We start from the raw sequence: 12,420 nt of genomic DNA, 5'->3' as shown, positions 1-12,420 counted from the left end.
GCAGCCGCGCGCGGCTTGGAAGGCAAGCCCGGGCCGAGAGGGCGCCGAACTTCACGGGGACAGCGTATAGGAGTAGGTCGCAGCGGCGGAGGAAACCCGCTTGGCAAGGGATCTATCCCCTCGTATTCCCCTTGCGTGCAAAGCTCACTCCCCGTGCCCTCGCCACGGGCACCCGAGGAAAGCCTCGTGCACTCGCGGATAGGCAGTGGGCCCTGGGTGGAAGAGAGTTTGCTCCGGGGACGCGAAGCCGGGTGGGGAGAGGCAAACCGGGTGGGATTTCTTGGGATTATTTAAGGGCGAGGGAGGGAGATAGGCACACGAAAGCAACAGCGAGGAGAGAGAAGGGAAAAGGGTGAAGGAAGCCAGGGCCCAGGGAGTTGTTGAATTTCGGTTCTGGTCGGCGTCGGAGGGGAAGGGACGACGAGCGGCGAGGAAGAGGTGTGCGAGGGGAGGAGGGATATGGTGGCCAGCTGAGTCTGCGGATTGCGGCGGCAGCGGGGATCGGAGGCAGTGAGGGGCGGCGGCACTCGGATGGTACTGGCTTTCGCCAGCCCCGGAGGCGGCGATCGTGGATGGGCAGCGGCGGGATTGCGGGGCGGGGGTTGTAGGAGCGGTGGCGGCGGGGAAGTTGGACTCGGAGCGGGTGCTTGTGCTGGTCTCCGGGCTGGGGCAGGGAGAGGAGGTGAGGGAGCGGCGGGGAGGGATGAGGCGGGGGAAGGGGGCAAGGAATGGGTTGCTGCCGAGTTCGCTGCGGATCATATCGTCCTGCCTCAAGACGGTGACCTCCAACGCCGGCTCCGTCGCGTCCAGCGTGCGCTCGGCCGGCGCCTCCGTCGCCGCATCCATCTCCTCCCAGGCAGAGGACGAGAAGGATCAGGTCCACTGCCCCGCCCCTGCCTCCATTTCTTCAAATATCTCTTTTTTCTTATTTACGCTGCTAGTGCAGATGACTGTGGGCGCTGGGGTTTGCTAACTTCAGTGCTGTGCTTGCTTGCAATGATATACTCAATTGTAGCATTCTGCAGTAGTAGGTTTGAGTAATGCCTGGACGCACTTCCTCTATTCCATTCGATTCATCGTTCTGGTGGCAATTCCTGGCTCTTCAATTGAATTGATCATTAACCACTGCCCACTGGATAGGAAAAGTTATAAATTACTAGAATATGTTGATTGTTACCCTTGCAACCGTGTACTCAATAATGCCATTTTGCAGTAGGAGGTTGAGTAATCTAGTGAGCTAGATCTTATGTTCTTGTACTTCCGAAATTCCAGTGGCAATTAATGGAGGCAGCTTTAAGTGAGTTGACCATGAATTCAGTTTAACTAGTTAGGTTATGTTTGGAAGCATCATACTGTTTTTCACCTGTAATGACAACCTCGAAGCCGCAAGGACCAACACCGACAACTTTGCCTTTACACCAAGAGCCCATAGCTGGGGATGCTCCTCACCATGTCCGATGACACCACTGCCAACCCGCTGCTCCCGCTGTCGCTCAGCATGGCCGATGCGTCCTCCCTGGCAGGTGCCTCGGCGAGCATGTTGGTAACAGCACTGCTGCAGAAGGACGCAGAGCTGGGCGCCATTGTTGAGACGGCACTCGGGGAACCGGGCTGCGATCGCAGCTGCTGAGACAAACATGCGAGATGCACTGGAGGAGCCTGATGTTTCTCGTTTTTTTCCTGGATCTCCATTCATGTTTTTTCCCCCTGATGGTTTTAGCCCAAAACAGGTGTAGTTTTAGTGAGCTCACCGGTCATCCAAGCAGCAATTTCCATCTTAGGCTGGAAAAGAATTGTGGTCTTTAATTTACATGGGTTTTGGATAGATTGCCGTGCTTCCAAACTTGCCCTTAGAAGGTAGTAAATTGCTGGAATGGACATTTTCTCTGAAGTGAAAAGGTCGGAGAGTACAGTTTAGGTCAGTGTTCACCCATATCTTAAACATTAAGGAGTTGGTCACCTATGTTTTAGCTGTTTTATTTGAGCTAAATGACAGTTTAAATGGTCTAAATGGGCACTTAAACAGGATAAGTGTCTGATTAATGGACACGAGTAGCCATTGTGTGGCGTCTAAATAGTGTTTAAATGGGCTAAATGGCTGTTTAGTGAACAGCGAAGTCATTTGTGTAGTAGCTCAGTAGAATTCTTATGTGCTCATATTGGTCACCTATGTTATTGTTGGCAACAGTTTTTGACTTCTGGATTTTTCTTCAGTGTTCTTAAATTTTGCCTGGATAACAAAATGCTGTCTCTCCAAGTTTAGTTAATGCTTGACTCAACTCAGTTTTTCTATTAACAATTTTGATTGGAAAAATGTTTGCCACTGTCTATTTCTGCTAATTTATACACAAATTCAATCTTGTTAACCCATCTATAAACAGGTTTTGTGGGCTGGATTCGATAAACTAGAGCTTCATCCATCATCATTCAAGCATGTCCTGCTTGTTGGTTATTCAAATGGGTTTCAAGTGCTTGATGTTGAGGATGCTGCAAATGTTTGTGAATTGGTCTCAAAACATGATGGCCCAGTTACGTTTTTACAAATGCAACCCACTCCAGTCGGCTCTGAAGGCATTGAAGGATTCAGAGCATCACATCCCATGCTTCTAGTTGTTGCTGGTGATGAGACAAACGGCCTGGGTGCGATTCAAGGTGGTCGCTTAAGTGCTCTTATCAGAGACACAAACAGTGAGCATCAAGCTGTAAATTGCATTTCAACCCCAACAGTTGTCCGTTTCTACTCTTTGAAGTCTCACACCTATGTACATGTTCTTCGATTCCGGTCTGCTGTATATTTAGTTCGCTGCAGTCCTAGGATTGTTGCTGTAGCACTTGCAGCACAAGTAAGTTTCTCTCTGCACATTCATTTATATTTTGTAGTGCAAACTGGAGTTGACAAAAATGATGTTCTTGCATAGGAATTCTAAATACTCATTTTACTACATTTCAGATCTACTGCTTTGACGCTGTTACTCTTGAGAACAAGCTCAGCGTCTTGTCATATCCTTTGCAAGGTGCACCTGGGGTAAATATTGGGTATGGCCCGATGGCTGTTGGCCCCAGATGGTTAGCCTATGCCACAAATACTCCTTTATTGTCAAACACAGGCCGCCTAAGTCCACAGAACCTCACACCTTCGCCAGGAGTGAGCCCATCTACTTCTCCCAGCAGTGGAAGTTTAGTTGCTAGATATGCAATGGAGTCTAGCAAGCAGTTAGCTTCTGGTATTATTGACATGGGATATACATTTTCAAAGTACTGCCAGGAACTTCTGCCAGATGGTTCTAACTCCCCTTTGTCATCGAGCCCAGGCAGGAGATCTGGTAAAATTCTTTCCAGTGTGCATCCACTGGAAGCTGACAATGCAGGCATGGTTAGTTAAAGCCTCACTAAGCCTTTTTCTCCTTTCATTGTCAAATTAAGTGCGTAGAAAAGTAAATCTTCTATGTGAAGTAATGGAAGTTTGTTGGACACTTGCAGGTAGTCATCAAGGATTTCACATCCAAAATTGTTGTCTCACAGTTTAAGGCTCACACAAGTCCGATATCTGCTCTTTGTTTTGACCCTAGTGGAACACTTTTGGTGACAACCTCTGTTCATGGCCATAACATAAATGTTTTCAGGATCATGCCAACCTGCATTGCTAATGGCTCAGGCGCAACACGTTATGATTGGACAGCTTCTCATGTTCATCTCTATAAACTGTATCGTGGCATGACATCAGCTGTATGTTTACTAAGAAACTGAAAAGTCTTTCTCAGAATGTTTTATGATTTTATTCATTTTTGTTAATTACCTTGCATTTGCGTGCAGGTCATACAAGACATCTCGTTTAGTCATTTTAGTCAATGGATATCTATTGTTTCATCTCGAGGTACCTGCCATATTTTTACATTGTCCCCATTTGGTGGTGATGCCAGTCTGCAGCCACAGAATTCTCACAGTGATGGGCCCCCTCTTGCCCCATGTCAGTCAAGGCCATGGTGGTCAAAGCCATCCTTTCTTATGGACCAACAGCTTCACCAAGTTCCCTCAACTGTGACACATTCGGTTGTCAGTAGGATAAAGAATAACACTTCTGGTTGGCTAAATAATGTCAGCAATGTGGCTGCTTCTGCAAGTGGAAAACTATCTGTACCATCTGGCGCTGTAACTGCTGTTTTCCATAATTCCATCTACCAGGGTTCTTTGCCAGTTCCATCTAAGGCTAATGCTTTAGAGCATCTACTGGTGTATTCGCCATCTGGTCATGTCATTCAACATGAACTTTTACCTTCTTCAGGTTCTGAGTCCTCTGGTAGCAGCCCAAGAGTTGGTTCAGGTCCTAACTTGCAACTACAAGATGATGAGATGCATGTTACTGCTGAACCAATTCAATGGTGGGATGTGTGCCGTAGGACAAACTGGCCAGAAAGAGATGAAAACATTGCCAACATTGTATTGTATAACCAAAGAAGCAGTATGATGGCTATGGGTGCTTCTGACTGTGAAGATAGCGAGCATTCGGATTCCACTGCATCAAATGATGGTATCTCTGGGAAAGAGATTATGAGAATCCGAGAAAGGTCAAGCTGGTATCTATCTAATGCAGAAGTACAGATAAACTCGTGGCGGATTCCCATCTGGCAGAAATCTAAGGTTTGCTGCAATGTCTTTAAACGATGTGATAAATCATGAAGATTGACCATGACAATCAATCGTGTTTTGCAGATTTGCTTCTATGTGATGGGCTATCCTGCTGCAGAGTTGGTCGAATCAGTTAGCAGTGGTGGTGGAGAAATTGAGATTGAGAAGTTACCTCTTCACGAGGTTGAGATCAGGAGAAGGGAATTGCTCCCTGTATTCAAGCAGTTCCAATATTCTGATCGACATTCCAGTGATAGGTAATGTCAATGAACCTACTACTATTGTATTCTTAATGTTGTATAAATGCTATTAGCAGCAAACATCTGGTATTTTGTAGGTTGTCAAATTATTCTTTTTGTTCTCAAGTTTTTTATTTTTATTTTTGTCAATATTAAATTTCTTTGGTTTTTTAAATTTGTTATTTGATGGCGAATTGTGCTACGTGATTAGAACATTCAAAAGTACTTCCCCCCTGTAATTCAGATGTATTTGTTTTCTATTTTGTTGTATGCCAAGATTCAAAAGTTGGTATGATGCACTTAATTACCACTATTAGTTCTGCAATGCATTGTTAAGTCTAGGATATCAATTATTTATTTCCAGTGTGTTCACAACATCTCAAGATAGCATTACAATTTACAATATTTTTTTGAACGTAATGGCAGGAGCTCTGCCTTTTAATTAAGATGAAGAATAGAATTGACCTAGTTTTAAGGAAAATCGGGCCCGAAACCTACACAAAGAGCACAAACAACCCAGACAACGGCATCCCCATACACAAAGCCCATCTAGAGTCATCGTTGCCGAGCTCAAACACAAGGGACGAGCAGCTCCAACATCTCAAGACGAGCCGCACATGGCCAACGGAACTCGACGACGCCTACACCTAAAACCCGACAAGGAGGAAGACCGCGGTGCGCCGCCGTTGCCAAGCCTCCACACCCCATGCGAGGCAGCTTCGATTCTTCACCAACGAACTTGATCCTATGCCACACCCCTGGTATTTGTCCAACCTCCGAAACAATCCAGTCCATGAAGGGAGGTTTCACATCATGTCATCGTTGCCGAGCCACATCCCTTGACGTAGCAGCTTTGACTCCAGGATGCAAAATTCCACCTCCACCCGCATACCAGAGGCCGAGAAGTGAAAGCACCAACCGAAGGCGACGCCGTGGCCAAGACGAACTTCAAATAGCGACACCTTCAACAAGGGAGTGGCGTTAGGGATGCCACCGTTGTCTGTCCGAGATGTATTGGGCTTTATCCCATGGAAGATAATGTTGGGGAATGCGACGCCTTCAACAGGGGAAGCGGCGCCCACTAGCGTCACCGTCGTTGGGGCTTACGCCCAAAATGTTCCCCAACACATCGATTAGGCCAGGCCAGGCCAGGGCCCCGAGTTAAAGCATGCAGCTTCCGCGCGTCGTCGCCGCCCTGGCATCTCGCACAAAACCCTCCAGAGGGGCATCGACATGCCGGCTACCGCAGCAGCCGCTGAGCTGCGTCGGCCGCCACGCTCTCTGGCTGGATACACGGAACCAGGCACACATCGTGCGGCGTGTAACACACTCCCGCACACCAGAGCTGATGTTGGCTGATGCTGTCGGCCCTGGCACCCGCGACCACCAACCAGCGCTTTCCCGAGCCACTGGTCGTCGCCGCCATACCACCAAACGAGAGGAGGGCCTCGCCGACGCCAAACCGGCCGGCTGCACAGCCTTGCCGGTGCACCTCACCGAGCGACTGGACGCCTTACTCCATCCGTGCAGCTTTCCAACACCCAAGCAGGCCCCACCCCTCGAGGACCACCACCTCCATGGCGCAGATCCGGTAAATATAATATGATGGTAATGTACTGCGCATGTACATATAATTGTATGAGAATTGATCGATTAGTGTTATCGATTACATTTATGGTATCTGCATGGTGAGCGCGACCTTCTCCTACCTAAGCGACTTGACGCCGGCGGCGAGCGTGCAAGATGTCGTGCTGAGCCTGGAACACGTGCAGGGTGTAGTCGTACTACTACATCTGCTTGGAGTGCCATCATGCACGCTTGTTTTAGAACCAGATAGCCATCTGGTGCGGCTGCAAGCTTAGAAACCAACTTCACATGTTGTCGTGATACGTTGTGTCATCACCGTGGACGAGTCAAATAAATTAAAAAAATGCTGATTAAGAATAATATTTTTATACCTAGTATTTTTTAAACCTAATACCTACAGTTTAATGGGTATTGGGCTAGGGTGGTCCGTGGCCCACACGGACCACCCTCTAGCTCTGCCACTGTATGCCTAGATAACTAGATTCATAGCAAAAGCTATGTTTCTAGAAAAGCCAAAATGACTATAATTTGGGAGTACAGATATTTTTGCCAGAAATGAGCTCTTTGGTGGCAATCAATGCAAGAAGTCAAAAAAGAGTCTCAACAATGAAATAGATGTTTTCTGTATGTTTATGTGGCTTTTAAATGAAATCAAGTTGTGAATTAATTTGAGCAACAAAACAGATCTTAAATATTATTAAATACTTATATTACAAAACTCAAGATGAGGCCATGAAACAGTTTTTACTGAAATCTTTTATAGAGCTGAGGAACATAAAAAAACGAAACCCGGGGAAATTTCTCTTAAAGATAAAGTATTCCCTCCATTCCAAATTATAAGACATTTTCACTTTTCTAGATACATAAATTTTGATATATGCAATTAGACATACACTGTTTCTAGATACATAGTAAAAAATGTCTTGTAATTAGGAATAGAGGGAGTATTATAGCATTGTTATCATTGCCCCTTCACTTCCTCAGCCTACCTACCTTTGTGACCTATCTGCAATTCTACATCTTGCAGTTTCTGTTTTAGTATATGATAGTGGCCCTGTCGTGGTTGCGAAGTGCGTAGGGATGTGAGATTGGGGGTCGTGGCTGGAACCTCCGATTTCGAGAAGGCGCTGTTGTGGCTAGGGTGTAGATTGGAGGCGCAATAATGAGAGGACAGAACACGTGGGCAGATTTTGAAGCCTGCCAAAGATAATTGCTTTGCTTACCTTCATCTCTTTACATGGCCTCTATATTTGTAGTCCTTAGAGGACTTTTTTCCAAGCGAACTAGAGCCTTTGCCGATTAAACCCTATGTTCCTAACAAAATTTATTTTATTTTCTAAACAAGGAGGATCCCTTATCGATTTGCACTCTCTTTTCCTAACAAATAATTCTATTTCCTAAATCGGATACTATTTACGCCTATTGTAATTTGAGTCTAATACTTGCGTGGCCCGTTTTCCGGCGCGCATAAAGGGCCTCTAGCCGAGCTGGTTAGGTGGTATGAGTAGCACTCCTCAGATCCTAGGTTTGACTCACTGTGGAAGCGAATTTTCAGGTTGTGGTTAAAAAATCCTCTCGTCCGTCCCACACCAAAGCACAAGTCTAAGGCTCGACCCCGATCGCGGCCGTCCTCGCATGGGCTACGGTGCCGCTGTGTATGGGTGGGGCAGGGGTTAGGGGTTTTCTCGGCCTGCGTGAGAAAGTCTTCTTAATATAATGTCGTGGGGGCGGTCTTACCCCCAGGTCGAGTTTTTTAAAGATATACCGGTCATAACAATATATATGTCTTGCAAACAGTTATCATTTCCACCTCCTTTGCACTTGCATTTTTGCTCGATAGTTTTGGCACTGCATTCTTTCTTCGTTGGGGCTTGCTAATCTCTCTCCTGCTTCTAATGAGTCCTATTTTGCTGAGTGGTGGAGGAAGGTGTGTAAGCAAGTGCACAAATCCAAAATAGGAGGCTTTAATAGTATCATCATCTTGGGGGCTTGGTGTTTATGGCTTCATCGTAATAAGGCGGTTTTTGATGGTGTCAGACCTTCCATAAGCGGAATTAGGAGAGTTTTTTTTGGATGAGTTAGAGTGCTGGAGTCTTGCCGGTGCCAAGCATCTTGAGGCCTTGGGCCTTGGTGCTGCCATTATTAGGTCCAGGGATCTTCTGGGTGAGTAGTGTAGAGCAGTTGTGTGTGTGGGGCCTGCTGGCACTTTTGCTGTTTGTCTCCTTTTGTGTCCTGCTGTTTTCATGCGCATAAGGAGGGTGCACAAAAGGAGTTTGGTGGTCTCGTGTTCTGCCTTTTATGGCATCGTGTTCTGCCTTTTATGGCATTGTACTTTGGTCGATTTTGGACTCTTTTCTTCTCTTAATTTAATGATGCGCAGCTCTCCTGCGCGTTCAAGAAAAGAACAGTTATCATTTTGTAGGAATATTGCAAATGAAGTTTTTTAAAGTGATATCCTTAGTAATTTAGCTAATAAACATTAGATTAGTATATGGAATTAACTTTATTCCTGGTGTCGCCTTCTTTATATTATATTGAATGTAACTAGTGGGATTATGCAATGACGTAGGAATATTGCAAATGGAGGCTTTCAGAATGCCTTGTCCCACATCAGTAATGCACAGAATAGCTCTGTAAAGGATAATGGTGAATATGAAACCAAACCGGTGGCTTTGTCTGGGTTTTACGCAGGTAAGCATATGATGTCAATGTATATGTCATTGTTGTATTATACTATTGTTGATTGGAAAATCTTTCTATTGTAGACACGAGGAAAACAGCTAACACAAATGGTCTAGCTAGGCAAACATTCTCAGCTGTTAATCTTCAGCAAGTGGGGAAGTGCAATTCTATTGAATCTCTTAACACTGCAATTGTGTCTGGCAAAACAGAGAATGGGAACAATGGCTATATATCCACGCCACCTGAAACAAAAGCGTCTATCAGATCATTGAGCAGCTATTCTCTCTTGGATGGACATGTGGACGGAATGCTGTCTCCAAATAGCGCATCACACAAGCCAGAAACAACAAATAATTCTGTGCTCAGCAATGCTGCAAGCACTGATGTACAAAATGGGTGTCTCACCACTGTCGATTCTGGACAGCAGGAGGCGTCTCATTCTCACAGCTCAGTGGAGTTTACCCAGTATTTCCAAGAGGGCTATTGTAAAATATCAGAACTCGATGACTGCCGTGAGTTAACTGAAGCTGTTACTGATGCTGACAGCAGCAGCAGCCACTGCGAGAGAGAGAAGCCCGAGGAAGATGGGGATAACGATGATTTGCTCGGAGGAGTTTTTGCCTTCAGCGAAGAAGGTTCTAGCCATCTATTCATATAAGTTATAGGTTTCCATGTGTCTACTGATATTCATCATCTTATTTCTGCCCCTTATCACGTCGCAGGTTGAACTTACTATATACTGCCTTACTTGAGATCGAGATATAACGAAAAATGTGCTCAAAACAAAACATTCAGTGTGCAATAGTATGTAGGGGATGGCTTTCATGGAATAAAGCTGTGTGGAATCGATCATCTGGTACATATTTTTCAAGGTAAACCTTGCGCCTAGTTCTCAAAATGTGAGGCCAAGATTCCTCCAGGCAATTTACTAATCTGTGGATCCACGTTGAAACTTTGGAAGGAGTTGGTGTTGTCGAGAAGTTGCTATTGCCTGCCGTAACACCAGTTCCTTAGCGTTGGTTTGTACATATACTGTAAGACCCATTTGTTTTGTGCCATACTTCCGGGACATTTGGGTGGTTCTGGATCTCGTACCTTGGCAGCCGTATTTGTTGACCGCCTCTGCCAGGGCCTGTGAATGTTCCATGTTTATTTGTACATATACTCTCTGTTTTTTTTGGGAGAAAGGAAAAAAAATGTAGTGACAAATTAACTTTATAAACATTCAGTAAAGGATTTGCGTTCATGATGATGTGCTTATTTGCATGTGCTAGGCTCGCTCCTGTGTCCGTCTTCGTAGTTTGTACCCGTGTCTCTTTGATGGAGTCGAGAAAGTTCCCATTTCCAATCCGGTAGACACTGCATGCTTCCAAGTATTCTTCTCTGACCACTTGTCTCACTGTTGTCTTTTTTTCTTTTAACGAAGAGTATTATTATTATTTTGGTACAATTTGTCACAGTACACTGTGATCTTCCGTGGACACGGTGTGCTGAAGGACATACTGCTTAGTAAATTTGCTGGTGAAGATCGTGCCTATAAAATCTAATTTATTTTTGGTTTTCAAGGAGAGAACAGTAAATCGTTATTTTTTTACCCTCAGCCGCTATGCAGATGCTCCATAGTAGGTGAGTGATTTCTTGAACCTGTCGATTCGATTGGTTTCAGGAAGCCATAATAATGAAGGCGCCAAAAACTGAGCAGTTTCCTATAGTAATTTTATAATTTTACATTATCTATAATCTTTAAAATACTCGGTGCTAGTAAAATATAAACTAGTGTTGTGCAATTCTTTTAAAAAAATTCAAATCATAGACAACCTCTAGCATTCTACTTATAATAGAAGATAGAAAAGATGGAGAACCCCACAAAACTTCTTGCTCTACTTAGAGCAACTCATGTAGATCTCTTAAAAGACTTCCTGAATCAATAATTTAAGTAGTTAACATAAAAACTTCTCTCCAACAGTTCTCTAAATGAACTTTCTAAATTTAGCAACTTCTCATATAACCTCATTTTCTCTCTACATTTGGCAACCATTTAGCAACTCCCTAAACAAAAATGTGGAAATGTGGACTGCATTATGTAGATAATGAAGGTAATTGGTGACATTTGTGACTTATTTTTTTGATGTGGATAAACACAAAACAAAACTACAATCTATATTTAGAGAACTATTAGAGAACTCACATTTTTTTACTCCCAAAGTTACTTAGCAATTTCTTAAATCTGTGTTTTAAAGAGCTAAAATTTACATAACTATTGGAGTTGCTCTTAGGCCCTGTTCCAAGCCTCTAGAGCTAATTATTAGCAAGCTAATAAGGGACTCTCCAGTTTTGACTATCTATTTATCTCTCTATAAAGACTAAACTCTATATGTATCATCTTATTGCAACAGACTCTCCAGCAGCCAAGTTAGTTTGGCTAGCCAAGTTTGGCTAGAGAGAGGGCCAATTTGGAGAGTCAGATGACTTGATGAGTTGGATGGCTAGTCTATTAGAGAATTGTTTTGCAAGTAGCTAAATTTTAGCTTGATGGGTCATTTTGCTAGTCTCTTGGAGATGCCCTAACAACAGCTACTACTAACAATTAGTTGGTCTTAGCAGGTATTCCACATCCTAGTTTATAAGACATAACTACTTTTTGTTCTTATCCTATAATATAAGATGTGTTCTCTTTAAGTATACATACATCGATATAATATTATGAGGGTGTTTGGTTTCTAGGGACTAACTTTTAGTCTCTCCATTTTATTCTATTTCAGTCCCTAAATTATCAAATATGAAAACTATGTTTTAGTTTTCGTATTTAGCAATTTAGAGACTAAAATAAAATAAAATATAAGATTAAAAATTAGTCCCTAGAAACCAAACACACTCTATATAAAGATTTAAATATATTTTTTAGTCTTTAAATCAAAAGGGTACCTTGTATATCAGGACGGGTGGAGAAACTTCAACGTGTCCAATCACTGCACAGAATAAGCCACCCAAGGCCACAAACAATGCACCACGCTCCTTCCCAACCGGAGCGGCGCCCCTATCCACCCACGTGCATCGCGCGACCTTCGCCTATCTATGCCACAGCCTGGTGCCGAGGCGCGAGGCCTCCCCCCGATGACCGGACCGTCCGGACGTTCACCGGCTCCCCACTCCCCAGTCCCCACCCCACACCTGCACTGCACAGTGCCCTGCCCACCAAGAGCGAGAGCGACGCGGGCCCAAGCCTCCAAAGTCCAAACCCTTCCCCACACCCAAACCCGTGGCGCGGGGCAGCCGGCAGGGCGCG

General features: G+C 44.6%; 1 protein-coding gene across 2 annotated transcripts; it reads left to right on the top strand.

Moving 5' to 3' along the window:
- Positions 1–273: 273 nt before the first annotated feature.
- Positions 274–10,386, top strand: LOC103630344 (autophagy-related protein 18h). 2 transcript variants are annotated; one of them, XR_554996.3, is made up of 10 exons: positions 318–877; positions 2,382–2,843; positions 2,951–3,373; positions 3,481–3,726; positions 3,814–4,638; positions 4,711–4,883; positions 9,022–9,143; positions 9,218–9,769; positions 9,857–10,006; positions 10,096–10,386. XR_554996.3 is itself a non-coding variant. In XM_008651404.4 (9 exons), the coding sequence occupies exons 1-9, from the start codon at positions 704–706 to the stop codon at positions 9,859–9,861; spliced, it is 2,982 nt and encodes a 993-aa protein (XP_008649626.1). In that variant the 5' UTR covers positions 274–703; the 3' UTR covers positions 9,862–10,386. The 2 variants fall into 2 exon arrangements, 1 of the variants encoding a protein (XP_008649626.1); XM_008651404.4 differs by having other exon boundaries at positions 274–877; positions 9,857–10,386.
- Positions 10,387–12,420: the final 2,034 nt, after the last annotated feature.

This window comes from Zea mays, chromosome 6 (assembly GCF_902167145.1).
Source record: "Zea mays cultivar B73 chromosome 6, Zm-B73-REFERENCE-NAM-5.0, whole genome shotgun sequence".
Classification (NCBI taxonomy): Eukaryota; Viridiplantae; Streptophyta; class Magnoliopsida; order Poales; family Poaceae; genus Zea; species Zea mays.
This window is presented reverse-complemented; position numbering and strand designations above follow the sequence as displayed.

Coding starts and splice junctions, on each gene's coding strand:
- LOC103630344 (XM_008651404.4), top strand. CDS start 704: ATGAGGCGGGGGAAGGGGGCAAGGAATGGGTTGCTGCCGAGTTCGCTG. Junction 3,374..3,480: donor AAGCTGACAATGCAGGCATG/GTTAGTTAAAGC, acceptor GGACACTTGCAG/GTAGTCATCAAGGATTTCAC. Junction 3,727..3,813: donor ATCGTGGCATGACATCAGCT/GTATGTTTACTA, acceptor ATTTGCGTGCAG/GTCATACAAGACATCTCGTT.